Genomic DNA, 27,646 nt, shown 5'->3' on the forward strand with positions numbered 1-27,646 from the left:
GTGGAATCAGAAATTGGTATTTAGTGTAGTTAGCAGGTAACCTGTCTCCTCCCCACTGACCTCTTTCTACTGCAAAACACCCAGCAAAGAGAGGCAGTGAAAGAGTGAGCAAGGCCAGCCGCATGAGGAAAGGTTCCATACTACAGCTAAGGTACCAGGCTAACTGTACACAGACTTCATTACAAAAGAGCAGAAGAAAGTTTCAGAAAATGTTTCAGGGGGTGAAATAATTGGGTAGATAATCATGTGACCATAAAACACCACCGAGAAGCCAAAACAACATTAAGATTTATGGATGACAGGTTAAGTTTACTACTGTTACAGTCTATTTAACACAAGCAAGGCAATAACATTTTAAGATGTATATTCAGAATGAATGAGAAGATTCATTAAAAGCACAGATGTAGCCTCATTAGGAGAGCTAGTCACAGTTTGGGTCTCAAGAAAAAACCCTTCACACTGTCATCAGACAAGGTTCTTTAGACCAACACGGCTACTACCTATACCCCTGTTACAGATTGAATTCAAACATGGATTATTGAATGTCCTTTCAGGGATTGTTCCTGCTTCCCAGATTACCAGAAATTGGCACTGGCAATGATTGTTACACATAAAATGACCAATGTTGTGTCATTAACTGATGACACATCATTAACTGGTAGAAGAGAATTTGCCTGTGAAGTAACAGAGGAAAAGCAGCATGGACTTCACAGTAGTGAAGGGAAGGATTCAAGCAAAGAAACAAAACCCCAAAACCTTAGTTTATATATGCAAAGCAAGGTTCTTTGATTAAATGTGATATCTTTTATTAGACCAACTGAGTAGTTGGAAAAAAGTTACTGGCAAGCTTTTGGGCGCAGCCACCCTTCTTCAGGCATAGGGAATATAGTTCATATATATTAGTTCATATATTGCATTCTTTTAAAGATAAGATTTTAATCCAAAATAAATTTATACCTACTTATCCCTCTGATTACAACAACAGAACAGTTTGGAAGCTCACAACTACTTAGAAGCCATATTCATGGTATATTACAGTAGTGCTAATTGTGAATAAAGAAGACCGATGAGAATTGTTCCACGTGTTGGAACACTTTTAGAATCGTCCTCAGGCTTCTTTATTCAAAAAAAGAAACTTCTTGTATTTCAAACAGAAGTTTTGCCTGATAGGACTCATTTCTCAGTAAGTGTGACAGTAGATAAACTAAGTGAATTGCACCATTGGTAACTCACATCTTATTACATTAAAAAAAGAAGATAAAATAAAAGACAACCGTTCTCTGCCCTATCACATCAAAGTTGCAGGTAAAAAATGGTAGTTGCATAACTGGATCTAAAGAGAGAGTGACAGTAGGAGATACTAGAATAATTATTTAACAAAGAGTAACTATGACTGATGTTGTTTATTCTTTCGTTTTGCAGTCAAGTTAATCTGGCACAAGTACTTCTACTTGAGAGAGGCGTGCTATTAGAATGAAACAAGGATGCTGTAGTAGGCAAAGGATGAAGACAGAGGTATGGCAGCTTACAGAGCTCCCTTGTACACAATGCCATGCTCAAATCTGCATTGTTTGTCCCCAGCTTTCCTGGGCACTGGATATTTTTCAGTAATTAAAAGCAAAAATAAGACACGCAATATACCTGGTAGAACTGCATGGTTCTTTTATAACAAGGCCAATTCTAGGCCAACAAATTAGCATATCCAATTTCAGTATCAGGTTTACAAACACAGATTTCTGAATCCTATGTGGAGCTCTACTGGATCTACATGGGGCAGGGGATCCTAAACACTTCTCATTTCCATATGCCAACACCAAATACTTTTGCAATGAAATCTCTTATTTGGAGGTTGTTGTAAACTATCAGCTCAAAGCAGGTCTTTGTGGAAGTTATAAGCATATTAGGACAATGTTAGTCATGCAAACTGTAATGCTGTGAAATATTTATTTCTATTTTTCATAACAAACACTATACAGGATGAATGAAGACATAAGCTTCCAAGAATATGTGAAAATTAAAAGAATTTTATTGACTGATATGTTTTTGCAGAAAACTCATTGAAATGTACAAATTGGACATTCAGTATTTGATTTGTATATACTGTATATTACACTGATTCTTAAACCACTTTGAATAAAGAGAATATTATTTTCACTTACATAATGTTCACATCATTACATTTACTGAAAATATTGGTATGTCCTAGTCTAAAAGAGAAATCAGGATAGAACTGGACATGATACATTGCTTTATGCCAATCCTACCGACAACATGCATCAGCTTCACACATCATTTCCAAAATACCTAGTGTATAATTAGTGAAACATATGATCAAGCATATGTCTGAAGTCATGACTGCTTATTAAATAAAACCCCTTTTCTTAGACCTCTGTTATTTTTGGAAATAAATACATTTAGCTACACTCGAGTGCTTGTAACGTTTTCACATCACTGTTCCTTATAAAGGATTGTTCCAACACTGTGGATCATAGAGCCCAAAGTCCAAAGAGTTGCTTAAATAAATTTAAAGTTAGTTCCAGATGTAATCACCTAGATGCCATTTCTTTCTGTCAGCTTCAAAGTCTTCTCAGAATGGAATCCACTATTGTTTGTACATTTATAAACTATCACCTGATCTTCAGAATCATTTCTGCAAGTACTTATTCTTTGATTGTAGGTGAAAACATTTCAGTAATTCTATTGAATTGTACAATTTCAATATTCTCAGCTACTTTTTAGAGTGGGTTACTGATTCTTTTCCCAATAAAACTCCTGCAATAGTGTAAGCAGCTAGCGGTATTTTGTTGGTTCAGAGCTTTGTCCGAGACATTATCTCCCTTGTTTCCAGGAACCAACCAACTTTGTTTTCACAATCTGCAGTTATTACAAACACAGTACACATTTTCCTTTGTACAAAAGCCATCTGAACTGTAACAGTTTTCCAGGATTAAAATACAGCGTTGATTTAAAAGTTAAACCATGATAAATAACTCCCCCTTTGCTGCTGCTGAGACTTGGAAATTTTCTATACACCAAGTCGTATCAAGAACCGTAAAGCTCAACTTTAAGAGCCAGTTCCATAGATGAACTGGTGCATCTTTGAAAATTAAGCTTGAAACTATAATCCTACATTTATTTCCCTGGTAAATTTTTAAGTGCAACAAGTCCTTAGATTCTGAAGAAAAGAGGTCTCCTTTATAAGCTTAATACAGTACTTTCATATTTCTTACTATGATATACAATGTATACCATAAAATTAATTTAAGACAAATACTTGTCACTTGAATCTATGTAGGCACAGGTAAATCAATGACTTTACTGAAGTGGAGAGATCTTCAATGGTATCATGATTCTGGACTCCATTTCCTGAATAAGGGGCACTGAAAAAAGGAAACAGGTAGGACTCATTTACTAATAAAGATCTTGTCATTATTCATGCACTTAACCTATACAGAGATTTGCTGATATCAAATTACACCAATCAGTTTAACAACCTATACCTAAAGAACAGTAGATTTGAGAGAAGCAACAGAGAAACAAGCTTATATAACTCTTCTCTTAATTTGCACTAGAGGGTTTCCAAGACAAATCTCTATCATTTTCCACCACAACTTAAGGTTATCTTACAGTTACAATTAGGACTGTGCGAAGCAGCTAGTATTCGCTTCAGATTCGGATGATTTGGGGGACAGTTATTTGATTTGGTGATTCAAATCACTGTCCGCAATCGATTTGGTTGACTCTCCAAATCACCCAGGCCCATCCCCTGCTGCTCCCCACTGCCCCACGTTGCGTGAGGGGCTTTACACGAGCCTCCCAGCCCCCTCTTACTCCCCCAGTCTCCTCCATGGCTGCCCTGCCGGATGCAGCTCATGCAGCTCTGGCCCTTTAAGGAAAAAAAGCCCCCAGATTCACTGCTCCTGCCGGCAGGGGGCGATTCCCACTGCCCAGTACCACATGGGGGCCTCTGTACGAGCCCCCCAAGGCTGCTGCAGGAGCAGTGAGTCCCAGGGCTTTTCTCGATCTTTTTTTTCCTTAAAGGGCCAGAGCTGGCCCAGGTGGGGCAGCCATGGGGGGGCTGGGGGAACAGGCAGGGGTCCCCCCTCCACCAGCCACTCCTCCCCCACCCCTAGTACTTACCAGCATGGAGTCTAGCTGCAGCTCCCTGGTGCAGCGGGCAGGGACTACCCAAATCAAAGTTCTCCAAATCTTTTCCAAAGATTCGGAGAGCTTTGAATCGATTTGGACCTTTTAATTGGTCCCCTGATTTGATTCGGATTTGGAGATTCGGACACCGAATCGGGCCGAATCTCCTCCAAATTGAATCACCATCTGAAGCTTCGCACAGCCCTAGTTACAATGCAGTATTTCCTTTGTGATCTATCCCATGGAACAAAATTTAAAGTATTTAACACAGCCCTTATATGCTAGATTGCTATGAAAGCTGTTTTGGATACCAAAATTAAGGTAGATCCTGGCTCCAAAGGAGTTCATTCCTCTTCAAAGGAATGTATTTAACAGGGCTCCAGTATTTCATGAAATATTGTGGCTTGCTACAATGAAAATATAATGGGTTCATTTTAAGTTACGTTTCACTATTTACTGTGTATTTTTTCTGGATAGACAGATCTCTTCCTTTGATGCACATTCTTTAATAAAAACATTTACTCCTGGTATAGTTCCTATAGCAAGTTAGTGACTTTCATAGCTTGCTGAAGTACAACCTCTCTTCCCTTATGCTAACAGCATTGACTAATACTCCAGGGACATGAAGTATTTACGATGATTGTGCAATTTACTGAAACAAATATTATGGCATCTCAGTCATAAAAAGTGTTTATTCCATTTCCCCCACCAATCTCCTTTGAATTCAGTTAGGCTGTTACCTGTATAATAGACTAGTTCATCCCAGCCATGTTTATGCCAGGCAGCATTCCTTATCTCTTCTCTGGTCAGAAGGTCCTTGTAAGCTACATGGAAGAAGTACATTCATAAAAGAAGGCTGATGTTTAGCTATGTAAAAATATTTCCTCTAAACTATTTTGACTGTACAGTTAACATGTTGCAGTTGTTGGTAAGAAAACAAAGACAGAACCCTCTCCTCCATATCAAGTGAAAAAAAACACATTTCAAATCCATTAGAAAAATGGAGGGGAGAGGGAAGGTAAAGACTGGCTCTGCAGCAAGCATGTGATTCTGTCTTATTCCAAGCATCTTGTTTTCCTGGACTAATTCAGCATTTGTGTTAAGAATCTGTTCAATATAGTGAGAAAGGAACGTGTGCAGCAGAACAGAGAAAGCCTACCCCAAAGATGATGAACCATGTATAACTGTCCAATTTGTGAGAAAAATCCTCCAACCGCCTCTTCACTGTCCTGCCGGAAACGAATTGCACGAGCCCTACAAGGGACAAGAAGAACCTTTACAAAGAGCAGACTGATACAGGTAACAAGTGATGATTGAAAGAAAAGGTGGAGTAGAATTCAGCCCATCTTAAGTGTAAAACAGCACTTTTAGTAGAGAGTAGTGAAGAAGGAAAAAAAACCTTCCAATTCCCAGCAACAAACAATTATAATATATCCTGTTAGAACATGTTAATTGGTTGCATGCTGATTACTGCCTTGTCTTCACCTCCAACTCTGGAGCCTATATGCAATTACCACTGTTACAGAGTAAAACAGCAGGACATTTTGATAAAGTTCCTTTTAAAATTGAATCCTCAAGTTTAGTCAGACTAGGAAGCTAAGCTATTTTGGCATTTATACACATACATTTGTCTGCTCTGATGCACTGGAAATCCAGTGCGTTGGAACAGACTGGACTGAGTCTGCAGAACATGCAAACTGACGCACCCAGCTGGGCGTTGCGTGTGTTTGTATAAATGGTGAAATGCGCATCAGAGCTAAGAAAATGGCGGCGGAGCACTTTGAAGCTAAAACACCTTCGATGCATTTTAGTTCAAAAGTGTGTCACCGCCATTTTCTCAGCACTGACGCACATCTCACTATTTATACAAATGTATACAATGCAGCACTGGGCACTTTTAAAAGCACCCAGCACTGCAGCAGATACGTGTACAAATGCCCTTTTACACTCCCACAGACCCATGGAGTTGTAAGTTACTGGGATGGAAAGTGCTTGTACACATGCATGTTTCTTAGCCAGTTCTCTCCCTTGGAGCCCCCATGTGAGTTTTAAAGATACATAAGAAATACCATCTTCAACGTTTTCTAAAGTGGGCCTGCTGTTAACAAAGAAATGTGCCTGAACAAATATTTTCAAAATAAAAGTACAAAATCAAACTTGCTGGCAAATTACTGAAATTAAATGAATTACTCTGAGAAAGATTATGCTGTGTAAATTCCAAAGCCTCATTTTATTTCAAAGTAATTATAAAGATTCACAAATCATTTAAACTGCTCTCATTAGAACTGCTTGGATTTAGTTAACATAAGTGAAAGAAACTTACACCAGTTTTAAACAAGATAAAGTCAGGAGAACACACTGAAGCACACCGTCTTTAATACTTTTAACCTATATATTAAAATACAAATGTGATGTTCAATAGGATTTTGAAAACACCTTTATTTTAAAAAGCTAGAAAAGCTAAGATTTGGGGCCATTTAATAGCTGCCAACATGTAGCGTTGCAAGTGTTGCACACTTGTCAGACCACCTAGAAGCCAGTATGTGCACTGGCTAATGGCCTCCGAGTTTGGTTCTGGTGATTTTAAAGAACAGGGCAACAACAGACAGTCACTTGACAGATCAGAGCAGAGATTCTGCGATACTCAGACTGATTCACTGGCTTGTACACTAACTTTTGTCACACGGCCCACTTTGGCTTTTTTTTTTTTTTAAACAATGCATTATACACATGGGACCCATCTGCACTGCAAACTTCTCGTGCCAGCAGTAGCACACATATACATGTGCAGAACTAGAAACAGCATAGCCAGGTTTGCACAGTGTCATCACTAATCAGCATGGTCTTTCAATAGTGAAAATTATCCCACTCTGTAGCACTGAGCAAATGCAATTACACTATTACTTGTAGCACAGAGCAACACAGTGTGTTTGTGAGTGTTGTTGCCTTGCATGTTAAGTCTGTGGTGTTGACACAGTGACATCATTGAGAGATGAGTGTAACAGAGATGTACAGAACATTTTATAGCAGTCTATTTTAAATATGTCTGAGTTATAACAAACCTGAACATTCTGTAATGATACATTTTGGGCACGTTGAAGAAAAGTTTTCAGGACACAGAGACATCATATGAAAAATCGGTTGATATGGTCATTTTTTACACGAGTCTATTAGATTTGACCATACTACCACAGCCAATATGGGCACGATTTGTAAAGAAGTAGAGTTGGCAGAGATGGACAAATGAATAGCATGACATTCTTTGCAACAGATAATGGCAGCTGCATAAGACAGCCAATGTTAACAGTTCCAAAGTGCACAACAAATGTGATGGCATCCTGTCTAAAAATATTTACCCTTCCAAAAGCATAAGCTTGGTCTCATTGAATCAATTCCCATTAGTTTCAATGGCATAGGTTCAGAGTTAGATTACAGAACACAAGAGGATGATGTACACTTACCAGTAGTTGCCCCATTCAATCATTGTTCCAGGCTAAAAGCAAAAAAAGGGAAAATTAAGTGCTGGAACCGTCATGCTGGAACACTTTTGAACATGGGGAGAGAGAAACAACAAAGAAAAGAGAAAGGGGATGAAAGGATTTCCTCCATATTTCACACACTGACAATGACATGCCAGCTGCTTATCTAAGCACTAGATTCCATCTCATATTACAGCATGGGGAATGAGAGGGATCTTAAGAGTTCAGAAATGGCCCTAAAAGACACTGCTGTTCAAAAGAATATGATTTCAAGAATGTGGGGTCATGTGAACCAAGGCAGGAATGTGTGCAACAGTGAGTCAAGAAGATAATTCTTCAGGCCTGAAAGTCCTTGCTAGCCTCTCCAGTCTCCTCTCTTGTCTGCTGGCATTATTACAGATTCCCAGCAGCACTTTATTCAGAAGTATGCCTCTTGCATGACTTTTCTATTCATGAACCTGCTGAACACTAATTTTCACTAGTTTTTGACGTTTTTGTTTCGCCTGAGGTTTAAAAAAAATATTACGGCCAAGTGCAATCGAGATCTAGAATAGGCTAACAGCAAAGGGGAACAAAAATGTTTTAAACAAAATACTGACACAACCACAAATGGTCGCATGCTTTGTGCGTGGCTGAACCGCTTTATCCTGTCCAATTATATTTGGAGAATAAAATACTGAGAACTCAGTCATCAATATTAATGAATCCTATTCTCACAGCATCAAGCAGAATGGAAAACAACATCAGTTATCAAATAAACTGCTCCCTTTAAATGCTTAAAATTACGACTAAATATTATCATTATCCAGAACTGCATTGTGCATCAATTATACTCTTTTTCAGTCTTTTGCCTGAAGGTAAGTGTGATCTTCTTTGACATCAGAGTTGAGGTTGCTCAGCTCTTCTCATAAGCCAGCCAGCATCCTGTAAGATACAACCTTTACAGGATATAGCACCTACTGAAGCCAAGAACATTTCTGCCATTGATTTTTGACAGAAACAAAACTGGGTTCTCAGCTGATTTTTAAGGTGAGGTCCACTTTTTGTTGTATCCATGCACCTTGAAGATTTTATAATTTAAATTTATTTACTATGTACAACAGAAAAAAGAGAAAAATGTGTGACACTTACTCTAAGTTGATAAGATCTAAGTTCATAAATATTAGGTCCTTCCCTGGGAACAGGTTCATTCCAGAAACTAAATTCCAACAGCAACTGGTTCTTGCGAGAAAGCAGCATGTTACCTCTTTCTTTGCGAAACGCTGTGAATTCCTTAAAAACAAGGAAGCGGCGATCAAAATTTGCAATGCCTTGTCCTAACAAAGTGCATACTTCTATAGAACACAGCAGCAGAGATTTTGTAAAGCTACTCCAAGGATTTGGACACACAAATCCTATTAGTTTTAATGGTATGCAAATTCCTCCAGCAGCTTTGAAAATTTCACCCAGTGTGCTTATACAATACAGGCTATAGAAACAGCAGAGCTTCAAATCACTGGTAACACCACCCTGGATTTTTGTACTGTTTTTCATCTGATAATCTCAAAATGTTTTACAACCATTAATGCATAACCAACCGGTTTTACAAACAAGTCAATTGAGACAGAAATGTAGAATTATCCATGGCCACAAAACAAGTCTGACATAGCCGAATATACAATTCAGGAGTACAAATTCGTGCTGGATCTCGTGCTCTTAGTGTGACTGTCCCATATCATACTAACTAGATATCATTCCTTGGAGAAGGTTATTCTTTTTGACCTAACAGACAGAAAGCAGAAGGTTGGGTAAGACCTTGTATATGCTTAATAGATTACATCAAGTACTATAGTGGAAAAAGACAGCCCAAAAAGTAGAGAATCAAACTTGAAAGGCATCAGCTACCATCAGATTTGATGGTCTAGTAGGACTGTCTAATTTAGACCTGTACTATGCTCTCCAGTGGCATTGGAAAAAATATTTCTCAGTAAACCATTTGTCATTCCTAGCCATACTTTTGAAAAACCTCCATGAAGTCTTACCTTATTTTGTCGGAGCTTACTCATGACCTCAGTGAGAGCTGGATAGCCTCCTTCATACCGCCAGAGATGGACTGAAATAAAAAATTGCACCTCTTTAGAGACCTGGGGCATTTATGGCAAAACATATGGAACACCACAAAGTATACAGAGCTCAAAATATTACCGCATCATACAACAGCAAAAGCTGGGTAGTAGTTTCAAAATGCACTATCATTACAGACAACAGTATGGGTTTGAGCATTTTAAACGCAGTGAAATCATTTGATTTTTGACCAGGGGGGACTCCTGAAAAACTCAACTTATTCTAGTAAACAGACTCCTTACCCTAAAGGTAGGAATGTATCAACATTACTGAAAGGACCATCACGCTACTTGAATGTGATGCAACTGTAATTAAAATTGATTTTCCAACTTAAAACAGTGCAACTCGTCAAAACGCCTTTGCACATAGGCTTCAAGGGAAGGCAAGAGAGATGTGGAACTTGTTTATCAGTTAACAAGTCAGAAAAAAACACAAAAAGTACATTTATTATTAGTTGCTCAGTGATTATTAATAACTTTCAAAAGTAAAGCAAAAGAGGCCCACATCTCCTAAAATGTTAATAATCAGTAGGATATTCCTCATCAGAAAATAATTGTAAGATGAGAGCTTTGACCTAAATTTGATAGCGACTTCTATACGCTATGTTGTAACTAAAATTCTTTACCAGTGATTAGTATAGCAATGTTGCAACTAAGATTCGCTGACCCATCCATTTTTCTTCCATCTTCCCTTAAAGGAACACAAAATCTACCTACCCTCTTTTGGACTAGTTACTGTTGCTCCTTACATCTATCACAGGAACGGATTAGATTCTAATATGAACATGTGTATGCTGTATCTGCAAAGATCCAAATTTAAGTCCAAGAACTTGTTTTCCTAACATGCCAGGCTGGAAGCTTCTGTTATTTAACATCTTGTACAAATTTAACATATCCTGAGTAATAGCTACAGACTAGAAACACGTATCACACAAACCAAAACCTAGTAACCTGCTTTGTTCTACTGCTAGAAAGGTTGCTACATTTTCAGGCAGACTATGGATATAGTTAAATTATTTTGGTCTATATACCCCCAAATTAAAAAAAGAGATTCTGCTAAGGAAAACAGTATTTTTGGTGTAAGCCCTTCAGACCCTCTCAATTTTTAACCCACTCTTAGAAGCTGACAAATCTCTTTCTACGGTTGTCCCCTCAGGTGGCCAGTGTTAGTATTGTGAGTACTGCAGAAATGAACACGCACATTGATATATTTTCTTTTATTTGAAGCAGCACCATTTGATATTAGCATAGATCTGGAAATAGAGTCTACTATACAACAAACAATTGCGGCTCTCACAAAATTAATGGCCATCCCTCAGAGGTGTAATGACGCTGCTGGACACCCAGGGCAGCTCCCGCACACAAGGCAGCTTCTGGTTGCTGCCGCACTGCACGATCGCGATTGTGATCCTGTGGCTGCAGCAAGAGCCTTTTTTTTTTTCTGTCCTCATCCCACCAAGTCAGCACCCAGGGCAGCTGCCATGGTTGCCCTCTCATAGCCATGTCACCGCCACCTCTGTTCTCCTTCAATTTTATAGAGACTAGGGGATTTTTTAAATTCTGAATTTTAAAATTGTTTCTGCTTCTTCACATACCAAATTCATACCAAATTTGAGCATTCTGTCATTATATAACACTTTTACAAACTTGAGCTAAGATGATGTTTTGATCTTAAAACACTGGACAATACAGATAATAAACATACCTTATTTTACAACAATACAAACCCAATTTACTGTAAAACTAGACCATTTAACTCATTTGCATTGCATTATTATACAACAATGACACAAAGTCAAAGTAAAGCCTTTTGACTGGCTAATGGAAACTAAATTCCACTTCAGGAAACAAGTCTGGGCTTTAAGCCTGAATTTTCAGAACCTTCATTGTGCTTGCAAAATATTGCAGGCACAACATATATGGTGTAAAAAATTAATATAAAAAGAAGGCGTTTACCCTATATTTTTACCATCTGATTAAGATGAGATGTAGACCCTTGGTGGACATTCCATTTATTTAACAACTGGTATCTTAGTCACTTGATAAAATGTAACAAGCCACACATTCAATCAATTTATCATGGGATAAAGGCTCGCGTGGCAAGATGTGTGATTTTTGGGATCCAGGATAAAACTGTTCAGATCCCAACACGTTTAAATTCACATCTGCCAGAGACCTTAGGTATATTAACATGAGATAAACTAGTGCTGCCAAAACATTTTGGGCATTAATGCTTCACTGTTAAACTCAACAAAAGAAAAAACAAAACACATTTAAAGATAACAGACTTGTTAACAGGTTATGCTATATACTCAAGTGCACATGTATCCTCAATGCATACATTGCTAAAGGTTTACTACAACAGTGATGATTTAAAGAGAAGAAACCTGCTAAGCACACATTTCACTTGTATGGTTTTACATTCTTTTGTACTTCTATCTCCTACCAGCCTGATCTTGCTCTCCGTACCACGTGTTCCAAGTTCCCACCAGTGCACATGGGTAGTGTTTTTCTTCATGAATCTTTGGCAGCACCTCTTGACTTAAAAACAAGGAATACAGACACTACGTTGCATTTCCTTTAGGGAGGCTACAGTTGATATGTATAACAAATCACATTATGCCACCACATGATCATAATTATGGTATGAACATTGCCAAGCTTTATTTTTCAGAAGAGAAAGCTGAAATACAAAACCTGTATTCAGGAAAAAATGATACGTGCGACCCTCTCTGTGTAAATTAAAGCTAATGCAATCATCCATTAGGCTGCATATCTAATACACAGCATGGCATATTAGATCTTTTAATGTGACTAGATAAACTAGGCAATGTCATCTGAAAGGGTGTCTGATGCATTAATAAATAGCAACATGTCCCACTTGGAAGGACTGTAGCACATCTGTGCATGTATGGACTTGATTCAGGAACAAGTTTTCTTCTGCTAGCAGCAACGGTAAGATACATAGAGATGGGAAAGGATAATCTTTCTCTTGTATTGAAGTTCTGTTACACTCACATTATTCCTTTTATGCCAAATGGATAAAGACAATCACTTTGATGGATATGAGTACAATCAAGCTATGGTTGCTCCCTGTAGTATCACCAACCTGCTGCTTTTGAATAGCTTAGAAAGAAAGAAGGCCTAGTCTGAGACTGACTTAACCATTAAAGCACATATACAGTGAAAGCTGCCTAAAAATGATTTGTGATGTGCAACCTGATTGTAAGCAACCACTATAAAAATATTCCTAGTGCTTCCAGTACAGATGTAGGCTTCAAACTTGAAAGGCCACCTACATTAGAAAGTTCCGTTTTACTGCTCCCCAGGGTATTTTAAAGACAGATTTCACTGTACTATACTTTGATGAATAAGCTTGTTTCAGACTGGCTAAGGCTTTGTCTTCATTACTTTTTTATCACTGAAAACTGTTGGTCATTTTGCATTCTGGCTCACCACCAGAGATCATATCTAATTTATCAAATAACAAGGAAGAAGGCTGGTCTTGTGGTTAAGAAACAGTAGTGGGAGTCAGGAGACCTGGGTTTTATTCTTGGCTCTGCCACTGGTTTTCTGTGCAACCCTGAGCAAGACTCATGCCTCAAGTTTTCTATCTGAATAACAGGGATAATTTTATGTACTGACCTCACAGAAAAGCTTTGAGTTTTCATCAATTATTTTTGGAAAAGCACAATAAGATCCTAAAATGGTAGTTACAACAAACATGCAAAATATTACCGCAATGATTCTAGAAGCTGTTTTGTTCTAGATTAGGAAAAATTTACATCACTTGATCATATGTGTGAGAACCACATTTTGCTTTTAAAATGCAAAAATCAAATTGGCTCCTGATGCTTCAGAAAGGGATCTTGGGTCCAGTGATTCACAGGTTACTCTTTTATTAGTCTTTGTCTATTTCTGCTAATGCATAGTGGCTAATGCTAATCAGACTGATTTGGGATTACCCTAATGGTAGGAATTTTAGCTGCTGAAGCTCACCGTGATATTTAGGCAGGCATTAGTTTAAGACCAATCCAATAACATTCAGTTCAGTGCACCTCCATCAGCAGTTGTTCTAACCTTTGCTTGAAAATAAGTCTCTGCTTGACTTAACATTTAGATATGTCACGAAGCACTGTTGTGCTCCACTTCCCTGTTCCATATAATCGCACACTTTCATGCTGCACTTTTAAACAGAAGGTTGGTTCAAAACTATTTGCCAACCTCCGTGTTTTAATCAAAAGAAGTTAAAAATATTTTAGACCTGGAAACTATATTAGAAAGATTTTCCACTCTGGATAAGGAGGTTAGTGATGTACCATACCCATTTTAAAAATGAGTAAGGGAAAGCACAGAGAAGCTGGGTAACTTACCCATGGATACAGTAAATCAGTAACAGAGCTAAGACTATAAATCAAGAGTTGCGACTCACAGGCTGGCATTCTAGCCACATATTGGTTGCACTAGGATATTATCTATAACAGTGTTTGATTTAATTGACACAATCTTTTAAATGGTCACTTCCAATAAAAAAGAACTGCCATTTTTAAACATGTGAGGCTCACTGCGTTTCCCAATTTAGGTAGTTAGTTCTTTAGAATGGCAGCTCTTATAGCTCCAAACAAGCGATTATGCAGCTAAATCAGGATTATTACTTCTGCAACTGGTCTTTAATTTAGTATGTTTAACATGCCCTTTTTCAAAACAGTAAACATTTCTTTTGGAAGTCATTCATAATCCTTCCCCCTTTGGATGATGTTACCCCAATGCAAAAAGCCCTCTCTAGGTTTTACATATCACTTAATGAGTGGATTTCCATAACATCATTTTTCACAGAAAATAGGGTCAGGGCTACTGAGCAGCATTTCTTTGACTTTAAACCCCTCTCCCCACCCTTAACACCTTCTTTTTTTTTCCGCCCACTCCTCCCAAATGACTCTTTCCCCTCTCTTCCTGTTTGCAGATAACTCCACCTGGATAAATTCCTACATTGCAGCAGGAAATAGGGAAAACTAAAACAGCATCACCTGCCTGAAGAGGCTGTAGTAGTCTTAATACAACTACACAGAGGGGAGAAAGGTATTCTTGCATCCCTCACAAACACTCTAAAAAAGCATCTGGTATGGTGTAGGGACAAAGCCCTCTAAGAGGAAAGGCAGCAAGAGAATGAGGAGGGAGCACCTGTACTTGATTTGTTTTACTTACCATAAAACACAAAAAGTAAGAACAGGGGTTTCCACTTTCTCATAACAAAGCCAACCCAGACCAGCCAGCTTTCAGTGCTCTCCCCCAGAACAAATTAATATGTCCAAAATCACAGTGAATAACATGCACACTTACCAAAGCTTGTTGTAGGCTTCTAAGCATTCTGGCTTTACATTGTGAACTGAAAAAAACCCAAAAAAGTCAATGAAAAATACAGGAAAGGAATAAAGAAAATAAACTGTTAAATATGAAAACATCACTCACATTGTATTTTATACAGACTGCTGGTCTCCTTTTTGGCTAGAAGATTGGAGTGAGCATCTTTCCGGGGATCAACTTTGCGAACAAACAGTGATTTTAACCAGCTGTCTTCACCGGCTCTGTTAGTTGAGGATACCAGTCCCCTACACATTAATGGAATATGCAGTCACTGAGTGTTCATTCAAAATGTGAGGATTGTTGAAAACAGCTGAGATAAGTTTAAATCAGTCACATTGTATCTTATACAAAGGTATGGTGCTAATTTTTTCTATTATCTAATCTCTAGCAATGCAACAGGTGCATGTGTACTCAACAAAGCACATCCTTACTGTAAAGACATCCCTGGATGGCCCAGAACTGCTCTACCTGGCCTAACACTGCCCCTCTTACACCCCTTGCATGCAGAGGAAGCAGGAGCACAGCAAGCTGTGGGTGAAGTGCTGCTGTGCTAGAGCCGTTCTTAGTTGATGCAACGGGCCCATGGACTACTACAGTCAGACACACATTTAGTATCCTGGAGCTGTTCTAGTTTATATCAGGTCTCAAGACAATATGTGGCATAAAACCCTGCCTGTTCCTACACTGATCATAGCCGTGCCAAGAGAGAAAACTAAGGCTACTCTGTCTTTGCTCAAGCACAATGTGGAGGTCTTTCATTTCTTGGAGTCTCAGAACAGGAGAGACTCCCTATGCCTGATGAAGGGTGACTGTTGTGCCTGAAAGCTTGCCAACATTTTTTTTCCAACTACTCAGTTGGTCTAATAAAAGATATCACCTCTACTCAAAGAACCTTGCCTGCCTAGGTCTTTCAAGAAACCCATAATCAACAGGAAAAAGGAGGTGCAGAGAAGGCAGTATGCATAAACAGGTTTGTCCACTGTGAATGACAGCAAAAACACCATGTGTGTTATGGCATTTTATAAAATAAATTTTTGCAAAAGACAAACTAATGCACCGCCCCAGAGAAGCTAATTTGGAAATGACTTAAAGAGTGGCAGGGGCCCTGAAGCCTGCATAGATTTTAATTCAGAGTAAGAGCAGTTCTAATGATCAGAATACAGATTCACTGTCTTTGCTCAGTTTACAATTTTTCTTGCTCTGGAACAACTGCACTGACTTTGATGGATGAAAGCTTGAATAGCATGTTTGAGTGCTCACAGAATTGATACACTCAAATTAGCTATTTATGACTTTATTACAACAACAAACAATAAAAACATAACAGGTAATCATGCTCTGAGTACACTAGAGGGACTTTTTCTTTTCTAATTGGCAGAAGGCCACCTCAGCTACCAGATGTGATTCATTAGTTCAGTTCACAACAATAGTAATGAGCTTGCATTGAAAGTGAAAAGCAAACAATAAAAAGCATTCATCTTATGCTGATTCTTTATACTGTACTTTTCCTCCTTGTCACCATTAGAAGTATTTTGTTCCTCACTCTTCCCTTTTCCCTAAATAATTCTGGCAAGTTTGGAATGCTTAAGAGACATCACAACCGGAGGGTTAAACCTCAACTGATTCCTCCAGCCTCAGAGGACAACTCTCCTGCTTCTAATCAATGCCTGGGAGACCTATCAGGGAGTTCCTCTAAATCAGGGGTGGGCAAAATGCGGCCCGCGGGCTGGATGTGATCCGCCAGACCATTCTATCCAGCCCGCGGGGCTCCTAAAAAATTTAGAAAATTAATATTTATCTGCCCCTGCCTGTCATGCAGCTCTCGATGGCTTGCCAAAACTCAGTATGCAGCCCCACACCCAAAATTACTGCCTGCCCCGGGTCTAAATGAATTACTGTCTTTCAGGTTCTCAAAAGGCAGTGAAAATCATTAAGGAAAAAGAAATTGGAAAAATAAATTTCTTTCATAAAATCTTTGAGCCAGTAGGCTTTCTGCATCTTAGAGCAAGAGTAAAGGAATTTATTTTAACATGCTTTGCAGTTCACTTATACAGACTAGATTTGGGCATTTGCTTTTGAGGAAGCAAAAAACACGTGATGGCAAGGGAAAGAACAACTGGGAGCGAGGTGACCTTCAACATAAAGAAGTGAGTAAAAACCTCTCAGTGCTCCACTTACTGGAGACTGCATTAATTTTTTTTCACTGTAGCCAAAGAAACAAACACTCTATTGTGTAGAAGTTATACAGCTTTCCTAAAAGTAAATATTTAAAAGGGTGTCTTGTACCAGAAATACTGCTAGGGCACGGAGGGCTGGAAGACATGCATTCGTTCTGTACTCTTCTCTGTCCCCATACGCACTGCAAAGGCTCACAGGGCATCCATGAGTTGTGATCCCACCCCTGAAGCACTTCCTTTGCTATTTTGGGGGGAGTCATTTAACCACCCTGCTTTATTCCCTCCCCAAAAAACCCTCTCTCATAGTTAAGGTTAATGAGTATTTATCTTTCATGGAAGGTGTTGTGAGGAATGGGTAATAATATTGGTAAAACAGTGAAAATGAAAGTGCTCAGCAAGCATGTTTACCTCCTTATCTGTATATGAACTTTACCACTATTCACAGAATTTGTGGTTTGATGTGGCCAGAAGCTTAGGACAGTCATTTGGTGGGGGTGGAGGCAGTTTTCTCAGTTTTTCAATGAAATGGTCAAATGAGTAATGTTTTAGAGCTGCACTGAATCTTTCAACCAAGAACTGGAAAGTGCTTTAGAAACAAGGCATTATTATTGTTGTTTTGTTGCTGTTGTTATTCCCATCCAGCAGAGATTGGCAACACTGACATTTCTGAAAATGGGTGCAGTTTGAGACAGTTAAGGACTGATTTTTTAATCAACACATCTTCTGATAAATCATGTCTTTTTAAACACGCACGCTCAAAAAAAATAAAATACATTTTGTAGCGTAGTTCCATAGTTCTGGAAGACAATGTCTTATTCTAGAATAAATGCAGTTACCTTCAGATAAAACTAAATGTTTACACTACAAGATAAATTCCACCCCAGGGGGTATCAGGAGTTTCCCACTGTTTTGAAGTGCTTGTGTTTGGGCAGAAAAACAGATGCAAAAGGCTATTTAACCCACAACTCCTTTTAAAATTTGTTGGGGGAAAAGGTGAACACAATTATCTGCATTAACAAAATAACAGCTTTAATTTCCTCTAACAGAAATATTATAAGGCACATAATAGGATTATAAACAAAATTCCAGTTTAAAGATCAATCCGATTCTGGAGTTACAGTACAGAAGCAGAGAAAATAAAAAGCATACAGAGTATCTGAACTTTAACCTCGTGTAACCGAACAATAACGCTCTTCTAAAGGAGGAAACGTCTGCTGCCAAATGTCATTTCTGGAATTAGATCAAAGTGTCCCTAATTAGTACAGAGTGAATTTGCAGGTCACATTCAATCGGTGCGGTTTTTGGAAGGCATCGCCTAGCTCGGCACAACGGGGAGAACAGGATCCCGTAGCTCGCTGCTACGAAAGAGGTCACTGGGTCACCTGGTCCCATCTTCTTGCCGGGGGCATCCCGGTTTCCTACTACTCTGTCCTCTATCCATACAAAACCCGATGCCTTTATGTCCTCTGTTTTTCTCTTGAAAATAAAAATAGAGGATGCAAAGGCATCGGGTTTCGTACCAATGGTCCCAGCCTAGCATCCCAAGTCGTACCCCAAGTCCCGGCCTTATGTCTTGGAGACACAAATAGAGGACATAAAGGCATCGGGTTTCATATCAACAGAGGACAACCGGACCGTCCTCCGCGATGGCCACCCTACTTCGCACCAGCGCAACCCCAGCGCACCACGACTCAGTCCCCAGCAGACCCTCGCTTCCCGCCCCGCCCCGCCCGATCGTAAGGGAGCTTCAGGCTGACCTCCGCGATGAGCACCCGCGTCTCCAGCGGCGCCCCCAGGCCCTGCAGGGCCCGTCAGACCCGCTCCTGCCGAGGAGAAATAAACACCCCCCCCCGCGAGCGGGGTGGGCCCGGGAGCCGACGCGGGGAATAAACCAGCTCCTCCCACCCCCGCCATCCCCACCCGCGCGGGGCGCGGCGCGCTCACCTGAGGGCCAGGCCGCGAGGCCCGGCCGCCCCCAGGCTCGGCTGCAGCAGCACTCGGGCCGCCATCTTGCTCCGGCTTCCGCCCCGCCCCCCGCTTCCGGGCGGCCGCAGGGGGAGCCCCGCCCCCGGCCCCGCCCCCAGCTCTCCCCCCGGCCAGGCTGGAGGAGCACGCGGTGGGCAGCCAGGCTCCGCCCCGCAAAGGGACTAAGAAAAAAGCAACCCCCCCCCCACCCCCCACAGCCATGCAGCATCGCCTCTGTGCCAACGCCAGAGGTTTCATCGCCCTGCACGACAGACTGCGGAAGCAGGGAGCTAGGGGCTGCCTGTCTCCCACGGATCAGACCCGGGAAAGAGTCACGGGCAAAACACCAGCAAATGTTGGGCACTGCCAGGCACCAGCCAGCACTGCTTTGCTGGTGCAAATGTCTGCGTACGCGTACGCCTGCTGCCATTGGGGCTGGGAAGAAGCAACTTGGCAGGAGTCTGGGAAATACGTCTAGGTCAAAACCCTGCGCAACGTGTGTGTAAAGAGATAAGCTTCAAGGCTTCAATGCTTTTCAAGTAAAAAACAAGGGCTGGGTTGCTTGATGCAGCCTTCCTCAGGAAAGAGAAGTCACCCTCCGCAGAAGGTGTAATGTTTTCTTCCTTCACCTCTTGCAGTAGCACTAGGGCTTCAATTGACCCAGACCCCGCGCAGTGTGAAGTAGCATTACCTCTTAAAATAACCTTAAAAAAGAGAGACTAACATTTTTAGAAGACTTTTTTTTTTCTTAACTAAGTTTTCTTTTTAAGGGCAGAACTCTAAAAACACACAGAAACCTAGATGAGAAATTACTACCTTGAAGTAATAGCTGGATTTTAAGATTATATTATAAATAGCATCACATAGTCCCTAGTAGGTGCGTCTACACAAGATGCTTAATGCCCGGTAGACTAATTCTACTGTGCGTTAGCGCAGCTGGCAAAATCCATGCTAATGTGCAGATTAATCCAATACGCATTAAGCATCACCTAAAAAGTGTTCCTCTACGCTAATGCGCAGTTGCAGTGATTATGGTGCATTGTTAGTATCTGTTTCTGCATAATTATGGCACATGAATGAATGTGTAGACAGTAGATATCAATTATACAAAAACTAGTTCTCATAAAGATGCGTTTTGGAAACAGCAGTGGTAAGATACGAATACACAGGTCTGTCCCCATGACCGTTCTTTCCTTTGGTTTATCAGCCAACAGGAGCTTCAGTAAAAGATCTATTTGCTGGGTATTTTTCCAGACCAGGGAAAAGACCTCCAAATAGCAAGGATGTCAACTGACCTTGTTCTGACCGAATCAATGCCACTTGGTAAAGTACAGAAAGAAAATACAGAAAGACAAATTCACTAGTGAATGAAAACTATACCAACATCAGATCAGAACGATATACAGCACTGCAACATTTTTGCTAAGATAACTATTCTGTAGCTGTGCTCACTGATATTTAAGTGAGGCTAAGAGTTATTTTCATCACCTAATAGCTACTCCTGAATGCCCAATGGTATGGAAAAATTTGACTTGCTATGAGTTTAATTTTTGTTCACAGCAACCCAAGTCACTTAACTTTTACTTTAAATGTGAAATAAAGAGTTTCACTTTCCTGGGTGCATAATGATTAGATATTACTGTAAACTGTGTGAAGACGCATCCAGAAATGTGCATGCAGTGTCCTTCAGTATCAATGAAATGCGAAAGCATGGTGTTGCAGCTTTGGTCGTTATTGATAAGTATTACAGTTATTTTTTATTAAAAATAGCTTGCCTCAGATTGTTTGTGGGTTACTATCGTATTTAGATCTGAACAGAATGAACCACCAGGCTAAATCTCCAACAGCCTGAAGTCACAGCTCTACAGTTCACTTGATTTTCTGGTTTGTCTGCTAGACTGAAAAAGATCATTACAAAAAAAATTTTGGGTGAACCCCAAACATTTTTCAGCTTTCTGGAGGCAAATAAAAATAGTCACTTCCTGTCAAAAATGTTTTGTTTCACGTAAACTATAAACTGTTTTGTTTGGATTTCAGGCATTTTTAACGAAGGCAAAGGACACTAAAACAAAGGGCTAGACCTACAAAGGCATAATCCCTCTTCGGCTACGGAACAGCTAGTGTGCAGCACTGGGCACACTGCAACCTTGGGAGACAAAGCTTTTAATTACAGAGCAAGCCCTAGTAGGGCAGGAATGAAGGACTAATTGGAAGGCATATAAATTAGAGGGCGGCTTTTAAACTCCATAGAGTAAGGCTGAAGTAGGCACAAGTGACACGATACTCCTATTTGGGCTGCAAATAAAAATCTATGGCAGGATATACACAGGAAAATCTATGCACCTATATAGAGGAAGATTCCTTTTCTGGTATGTTCTTCCTATGGCATCAACATAGGACCAACACATGCAGCCTGCAAGCCTTAAGTCTAGGTCCTGGAAGAGAGTGTCCCTGCGCTTTCAGCATAGAAATTGCTATTAATCACAGCAGCAGAGCCCTACAGCCCTGCTCTATCACCTGCCAAGGGGTGCTCAGGTCTCCAGGCAGCCTGGAATTCCAGCAGCACAAAGTCAGCTTTAATCTCCAGTCGCCACAGACTGAACTTTCTGCATTACAGCTTTCAGAGTATCAATCCCTGTATCTCTTAGCAGGATTTGGCACCTTAATTAGCTTTTCTTATTAGAAGATTAAGACTCTAAACATCTCTAATTTCATTTGCAGCACTGCATTCACAACATTTTCTTGTGTGTGTGTACTTTGTAACTTGTCTGTCAGGAGCCGGATACTTATTGGCAGCTTAAAGGGATATATCTTGCAGTTTATCGGTGTTAAATACATATCCACTTTCCCTTTGTTTTTGGAAGTTAGCTGAATTATAAAGAACTAATTTTTCCTTGAAATGTGGCTTTTATTGTACTGTAACAAAACTTCACTGACTTCAACCAGTGCTGGGTTGGACTTAGCATAAACTTACAATGAAACAGTGGCATAGCTTGGCAAATTCTCTATGGGATCCTTTCCACAAGTATGTCTAATAATAAAGCAGCCAACTTCAGCGTGGTGAACCAGAAAAAATACGCAGTTTAAATGAAGACAATTGTCACTTATTTTATAAGTGGATTTCTGAAGGTATAACACAGGCATAGTGACATAACTGGTATTACTTCTTTTAAAGGGAAAAAGGGCACACACATGGCTAGCTTTAAGCTTTCTACACTTCCTTCTAAAAACTTTAATAATGTTCCTTTAAACATATGCAGGCAAACTACAACAGATCCAGTTCCAGGCTTCATACAAACATCAAGAAAACAAGGAAGAACCATTCTGAATGACCAAGATGGGGACCTTAGCCATTCCTTCTGGTGCTGCAAGGGAACGGGCCAGAGCAGAACATAATTGTCGCTTACGTTCTCCTTCTCTTATTTCTAAGTTTATAAAATTTGGTGAGTTTATCAAAATTTTGGTTTTGGAAGTGGCTATTTATTGTCACTAAGTTCAGAGAAAGGTTTGCATACTAAGACAGTGGGGCACAAACCATGCCTCAGATAATGGGATGGTTCTCATCCTTTATTTCTCTGTTGAGCTAACATTTAGTTCTTGTAGTTTTTCACTGAGATAGGTGGCATCCAACTCTGTCAGACTATCCGAGTCTGACAGAGTTTCCAAGAACTTGGTTCCTGCACAGGCTTTTCCTGTCACTGGGTCTATTACTTTTCCAACCTTGAAAACAATCTCAGATAGCTCATGTTTCACATGCTTGCTCCTCCGCTCAGGCAACGCTTTTAGAAGAACAATGTCTCCAACAGTACACTGCTGCAGTGGATCGTGAGCAAAATATGTTTTCCTCTTGTTAAAAAACTGTTGGGAGAGGATAGAAAGAAACAAGCATTAGGATTCAGAATTTTAAAAGGACCCATAAAATTATATTTGATGACTAAAAGAGTTAAGTTTCAATACTGTTATTACAACAGTTACACCTAATCAGCTGACTTTTTGCCTTTTGAAAAGCTGTAATTTGGACTGTTTTCCCCACAGTCTCTTACCCTTCTCTATCTCAAACCTGCTGTAGCCTCCCCAGGTAGGCTCTCTATTACTACTAGGTATCCCGGCCAACTGAAGTAAGGAGAAAGAAAGTGAACAAAATCCCCAAAAACCCATTGATAGACATTTGCATCTCTGGGCATGTGGGTGTGTACTAGGCAAAGGCAACACACACTCTTCTTCACCCAAGAAAAGTACTACCCTGTACACTCTTACCATTCCTGAATCTCTAACCCACCCACCTTCATTATCGACTCTGCCTCTGCATCTCAGACTTTCCCTCATTCTCCCCAGTACCAGCGCGCAGCATCGTCAGCCAAAAAGGATGCCATGGCCCTTCCAAGCCAAATTTGTGTAGACTGTAGAACAGAGACGGTCAGGAAATGCCACATCCCGCTCTTTCCAGCATTCTCAAGCCTTTACTACTATGGTATTCATATTGCACCAAGGTCTCCCACGCGAGGCGTTTTCAGTTCAATTGATCCTTCCTTACATACAAGAACTTAGCCAAGTTTATTGCTACAGAAACAAGTTTTACAACTTTCAGAATGGAACGAGCCCCAAACATGAGTAATAATTTTTAAAAACAAAAAGGATTTTTTTTTAATCAAAAAGTATGAAACAGCAGATGCCCATATTCCCAACTCTGGTAAAACAAGATTCATTACAAATAAACAAACAAACAAACAAAAAATCAAAGAAACACATTTAATAGTTAACCTGGCATGAAAGAATACTATATTTATATACCAGTTTTCTTCCTTTGCCATCATTATCACAAAACTAAGTATCATGCAAAAGCCCTAAAGTGGTTCACAAAGTTAATAGTTTATAATGAAATCGTAATATATTAGAGAATCAAACTGCGATGTTTCTTTCAAAGCAAGTACAAATAAGTTGTTGACCACCCTTTACCTTCAGCAGATAAGGATCTAGCACAAGCCTCGTCACTCTCACTTTGGCAGTTTTAAGCATTTTGGTTCCTATTACTTTCCCTACTATCCATTTTGCATGCGTGACTCCATGTACCATAGACATGGTCTAGCTGGGCTCATCCAGTGCCTGGCAAACAAGAAAACATATGCATCATTTTAAAAGGAAAATTAGGCGGTTTCTGATCACTGCCAAACAACTACTTCCAGCTACACCTAACCCAATTCAATCTAAAATTAGAAAAATTAGTGCACAGACATAAGCAGTTCAAGTTCCCCCACATGCTCAACTGTGCACTTGAGATGCAAGCTGGGATGTGAACACAGGTCAGGATCTAGCCAGACAGTTCATTTTATGTTGACAACAATAACTGAGGTTTTAGGGATGTGACCTTGGACAGCTTTTCCACTGGGAACTGGACTGAGCCCAACTCACTTTACATGACTTAAGCAGCCATTACAATAACTAAGTAGTCATATGTACTAGAGATGCACCAATACGTTGGTCCATATTGTACCCGCACTGAAAGAAGGAAAATTGACATTATCGGCAATTGGCTTTTTTTGGCTGATGTGGTCAATAACGTTGCCGATAAGCGCCTTGTGCATGTATGCAGCCACAGCATGTGCGCAGCCAGCCTGGCAGCATGGAGAGTAGTGTCCCACTGGTAAGTCTTGGGGAAAAGGGGTGTGGGGGGCAGCAGATCAAGGCCCCTGTGGTGAGGGAGGGAGTGGGAGCTGGGCTGGGGCTAGAGTAAGCACTGCCCATGGGGGAGAGGGGACACTACACGGGACCAAGCCACGAGCGGCTTGTCTGGGGGGTGCAGGAAGAGGGGGCTCCCGCTGCTATGTGCAACCCTGGGGGAGGCATGGGGGGGGTGTTCCCCCCCAGATCTGTGCACGGGGCAAAGGTGGGCTGCCGCTGCAGGATGGTGGCAGTGCTGGGCTCTTCACACCAACTTTTGTTGAAACAGGAAGTTTTCTCTGCAACTGCAGCTCTCTCTGGAAGCACTTCACGCCCAACAGATCTCCAAAAAATGAAAATAAGCTAGGTTGTTTTCAAACAAATCGCAATCACCAAGTCTCTTTATCCAGACTCTTGCTTAAGACGGTCAATCCTTAAAAAAAAAAAAAAAAAAAGAAAAAAAAAATTCTTCTCTAACATATTTTCCATTAACAGAACATATTTTCTTAGAAACAAAAGAAAGGTGTACAGCCCATATTTCTGTGTGCATACACGTGTAAGGGGACACATTTCTACCAGCCGGTGTGCACACTGGATCCCACGGGGCAGGGAACCGGTGCCCGTCGCAGGGACGAGCGGGGAGCGGATGGCAGCTCTGCCCCGGCCCTGCATGGTCACTGCCCCCTGCCTGCCAGCCCACGGGGGTCCTGCGCTGGTCTCCAAGGAGACGTGTGTGTGTGTGTGTGTGTGTGTGTGTGTGTGTGTCGCACCTGTTTCTAGTGGACGTGGCAGCAGCAGGGGAAGGCAGGCCTGGCGCCCCGCCTGGGCCCTCCAGACGCCTCCCCCGGAGCCCTGCCGAGGGTCCAGGCAAACACGGGACGAGGAGCGAACACGCCCCCTCCCCCCGCCAGCAGCCGGAAGCGCACCCCCCCCCCTCCCCCCCGCTCGACACCAGCCCCTGACTCACCCCTCGGCTGCACAGACACCAACCGAAGAAGCAGAGCCGACGCCGGAAGTAGCGCGACGTCACCAAGGAGGCAGGCCGCCGCGACGGAAGCAGAGGGGCGGGGCCCGAGGGAGGGGCGGGGCCAGCGGCCGTGAGGGGGCGGGGTGTTCAACCCCAGCCCTGTCTGCGCTCCCCTGTGCAGTGCTGGGCCGGGCCGGGGGGGTCGCGCCGCGCCCCACCTCCCCTCCCCTCCCCTCCCCCCCGGGGGGTGGTCGCGGCTCCCTGAGGGAAGCCAGGCCCCCCCCGTGTCCCAGGCCGCGGGTGGCGGTTGTGGCAGCGATGCTCTGACAGCGCCGCCGAGCAGAGCTGGGAGGAGTCCGCCCAGCGCAGGCAGGAAACAGCGGAGAGCCCTTCCCATCACCTGGGAAAGCCACCCCTTCGCTTGCTGCCCGGGCGCCAGCATGCTGCACCTCCCCGGGGACAAAGGGAAGCGGGTCCGCCGCTAGCCTCCTGCCTGCGCTTCGTTTTGGGCCGCAGCAGTCGCTGGGACCTCGACGCGCCCTGGGCCATGCGCGCTTTGGGAGTAAAAGCGGTGTTTCCCCCCTGGGAAACAGACTCGTTCCCCCGTTTCTCCTCCAACTGGGGGGTTTAGATGCGTACGAAGTTATCCGACAGGTGAGGAGGGTTGTTTCCGTCTTTAAAACGGCGAATGATGTGCCGAAACGTCACTCGCCTGGGCTGGGCGAGTCGATTTGCTATAAAAGAAACGCAGCGCCGCTTTTCTCTTTAACTGTTGATTTGCATCCACTTCTGGGCTTCGCCGTAGACACCTGGGAGATGGGGGCGGGAGGCGGGTGAAGCGGGGGGACTTGCGAATGAAAGTGTCGGTAACGTTCAGTAGTGCCGAGACTCGAGAGGTGTCTTTCCCTTGCCCGCGTTCGCCACTGGCGTGTCTGTCTGGCACCTTCTTCGGTTGGAGGGAATCGAAGCGCTTCGCGCGGTGGCTTCTTCATCCAAGGGCGCTTCGTTGCGCTGCGCTCCCCGGCGTGTGCAAGGCTCGACAGTCGTTCTGGCTGACTGACTTGTCCAGAGATAGCTAGGCCTTGCCTCCTGATTATGCTCGAACCCTCTTCTGGAAGTACAAAATCACTCCTAGGAGCGAGGGGGGAGCTGACGCTTGATTCACTTCGTGGCCTGTTTGCCTTGCAAAATTTCTGTTTAAAGGCAGTGCTGTACGTGCGTGTGAGAGGGGAATCTGAATGCTTTTCTCCTTTGGAAGAGACCGCTACGCTGTGGGCAGGTGATTAAAATTTTCCTCGCTACCGACCGCAGCAGGATTCAAGCAAGTGCCGTTTCTGTGCAAACTTTTATTATTGAATGCCCTGGCAGGACTAAATTGAAGCCAAACAACTCAGCCTTCAAGAGAGCTGATTACAGCTGTCATTACCTTTTAATGTCCTTGCTTCTGTCATTTAATTCCAGTAGCTATATTAAGGCTATCGGGTTTGCTGTTTCTCTCTTATTCCCACTTCTGTTTTCGGTTGGCATTGCCAGTTTAATGTTTTGGCTTGTTAGCACATTTTGATAAACTCAGAGCAGTGATATGTCCCAGGCTGGATCTCAGCAAAGTGTAATGCACACCTGTATACATTGACTATGATCCCTGCAGTGCAAGAGTCACCTTGCCAGTTCTTCCTGCTGCAGTTGCTTCCTTTTCTCATCCTCCCCTTAATACTCTGTAGGTGCTAGTTTCTGGGTTTGTCTACTGGCAACAATGGAAAAGAGCAGTGTAATGAAGGCTGATTATTT

The 27,646-nt window shown here is 41.8% G+C and overlaps 3 protein-coding genes across 8 annotated transcripts in view; 1 reads left to right on the top strand and 2 right to left on the bottom strand.

The window, feature by feature from the left end:
• Window positions 1-2,004: 2,004 nt before the first annotated feature.
• On the bottom strand, window positions 2,005-19,318 carry NIPSNAP2 (nipsnap homolog 2). 2 transcript variants are annotated; one of them, XM_006260188.3, is made up of 10 exons: window positions 19,213-19,318; window positions 15,197-15,336; window positions 15,068-15,113; window positions 12,174-12,268; window positions 9,647-9,717; window positions 8,757-8,897; window positions 7,608-7,639; window positions 5,306-5,400; window positions 4,887-4,970; window positions 2,005-3,380 (listed from the first exon to the last, which is right to left on the bottom strand). In XM_006260188.3, exons 1-10 carry the CDS (start codon window positions 19,275-19,277, stop codon window positions 3,316-3,318), a joined length of 834 nt encoding a protein of 277 aa, XP_006260250.1. In that variant the 5' UTR covers window positions 19,278-19,318; the 3' UTR covers window positions 2,005-3,315. The 2 variants fall into 2 exon arrangements, with proteins under 2 accessions (XP_006260250.1, XP_014463561.1); XM_014608075.3 differs by lacking the exon at window positions 19,213-19,318 and adding an exon at window positions 17,677-17,960.
• A 3,003-nt stretch (window positions 19,319-22,321) lies between these two features.
• MRPS17 (mitochondrial ribosomal protein S17) lies at window positions 22,322-25,948 on the bottom strand. Of its 4 annotated transcripts, none has more exons than XM_014608129.3 (4): window positions 25,859-25,948; window positions 25,285-25,324; window positions 24,190-24,336; window positions 22,322-23,091 (listed from the first exon to the last, which is right to left on the bottom strand). In XM_014608129.3, the coding sequence occupies exons 3-4, from the start codon at window positions 24,310-24,312 to the stop codon at window positions 22,801-22,803; spliced, it is 414 nt and encodes a 137-aa protein (XP_014463615.1). In that variant the 5' UTR covers window positions 24,313-24,336; window positions 25,285-25,324; window positions 25,859-25,948; the 3' UTR covers window positions 22,322-22,800. The 4 variants fall into 4 exon arrangements, with proteins under 4 accessions (XP_014463615.1, XP_019348911.1, XP_006260248.1 ...); XM_019493366.2 differs by lacking the exon at window positions 25,859-25,948 and adding an exon at window positions 25,662-25,750; XM_006260186.4 differs by lacking the exon at window positions 25,285-25,324 and having other exon boundaries at window positions 25,859-25,932.
• A 91-nt stretch (window positions 25,949-26,039) lies between these two features.
• LOC102557928 (merlin) overlaps window positions 26,040-27,646 on the top strand; it is a 28,756-nt gene continuing 27,149 nt past the window's right edge. Inside the window, exon 1 of one of the 2 annotated variants that reach the window (XM_014608073.3) lies at window positions 26,040-26,512. In XM_014608073.3, coding sequence (XP_014463559.1) covers window positions 26,490-26,512 — 23 coding nt within the window. In that variant the 5' untranslated portion in view covers window positions 26,040-26,489. Of the gene's footprint in view, window positions 26,513-26,686; window positions 27,138-27,646 lie in introns of those variants that run through there. The other variant, XM_006260185.4, reaches the window with a different exon arrangement.

Source organism: Alligator mississippiensis, chromosome 14 (genome assembly GCF_030867095.1).
Source record: "Alligator mississippiensis isolate rAllMis1 chromosome 14, rAllMis1, whole genome shotgun sequence".
Taxonomy (NCBI): Eukaryota; Metazoa; Chordata; order Crocodylia; family Alligatoridae; genus Alligator; species Alligator mississippiensis.

Coding starts and splice junctions, on each gene's coding strand:
- MRPS17 (XM_014608129.3), bottom strand. CDS start 24,312: ATGTCTATGGTACATGGAGTCACGCATGCAAAATGGATAGTAGGGAAA. Junction 23,092..24,189: donor TAGATCCTTATCTGCTGAAG/GTAAAGGGTGGT, acceptor CTCTCCCAACAG/TTTTTTAACAAGAGGAAAAC.
- NIPSNAP2 (XM_014608075.3), bottom strand. CDS start 17,753: ATGACTGTCCTAAGCTTCTGGCCACATCAAACCACAAATTCTGTGAAT. Junction 5,401..7,607: donor ATTGAATGGGGCAACTACTG/GTAAGTGTACAT, acceptor TGTCCCTTGTAG/GGCTCGTGCAATTCGTTTCC. Junction 3,381..4,886: donor TGAACTAGTCTATTATACAG/GTAACAGCCTAA, acceptor TCCTTTTTTCAG/TGCCCCTTATTCAGGAAATG.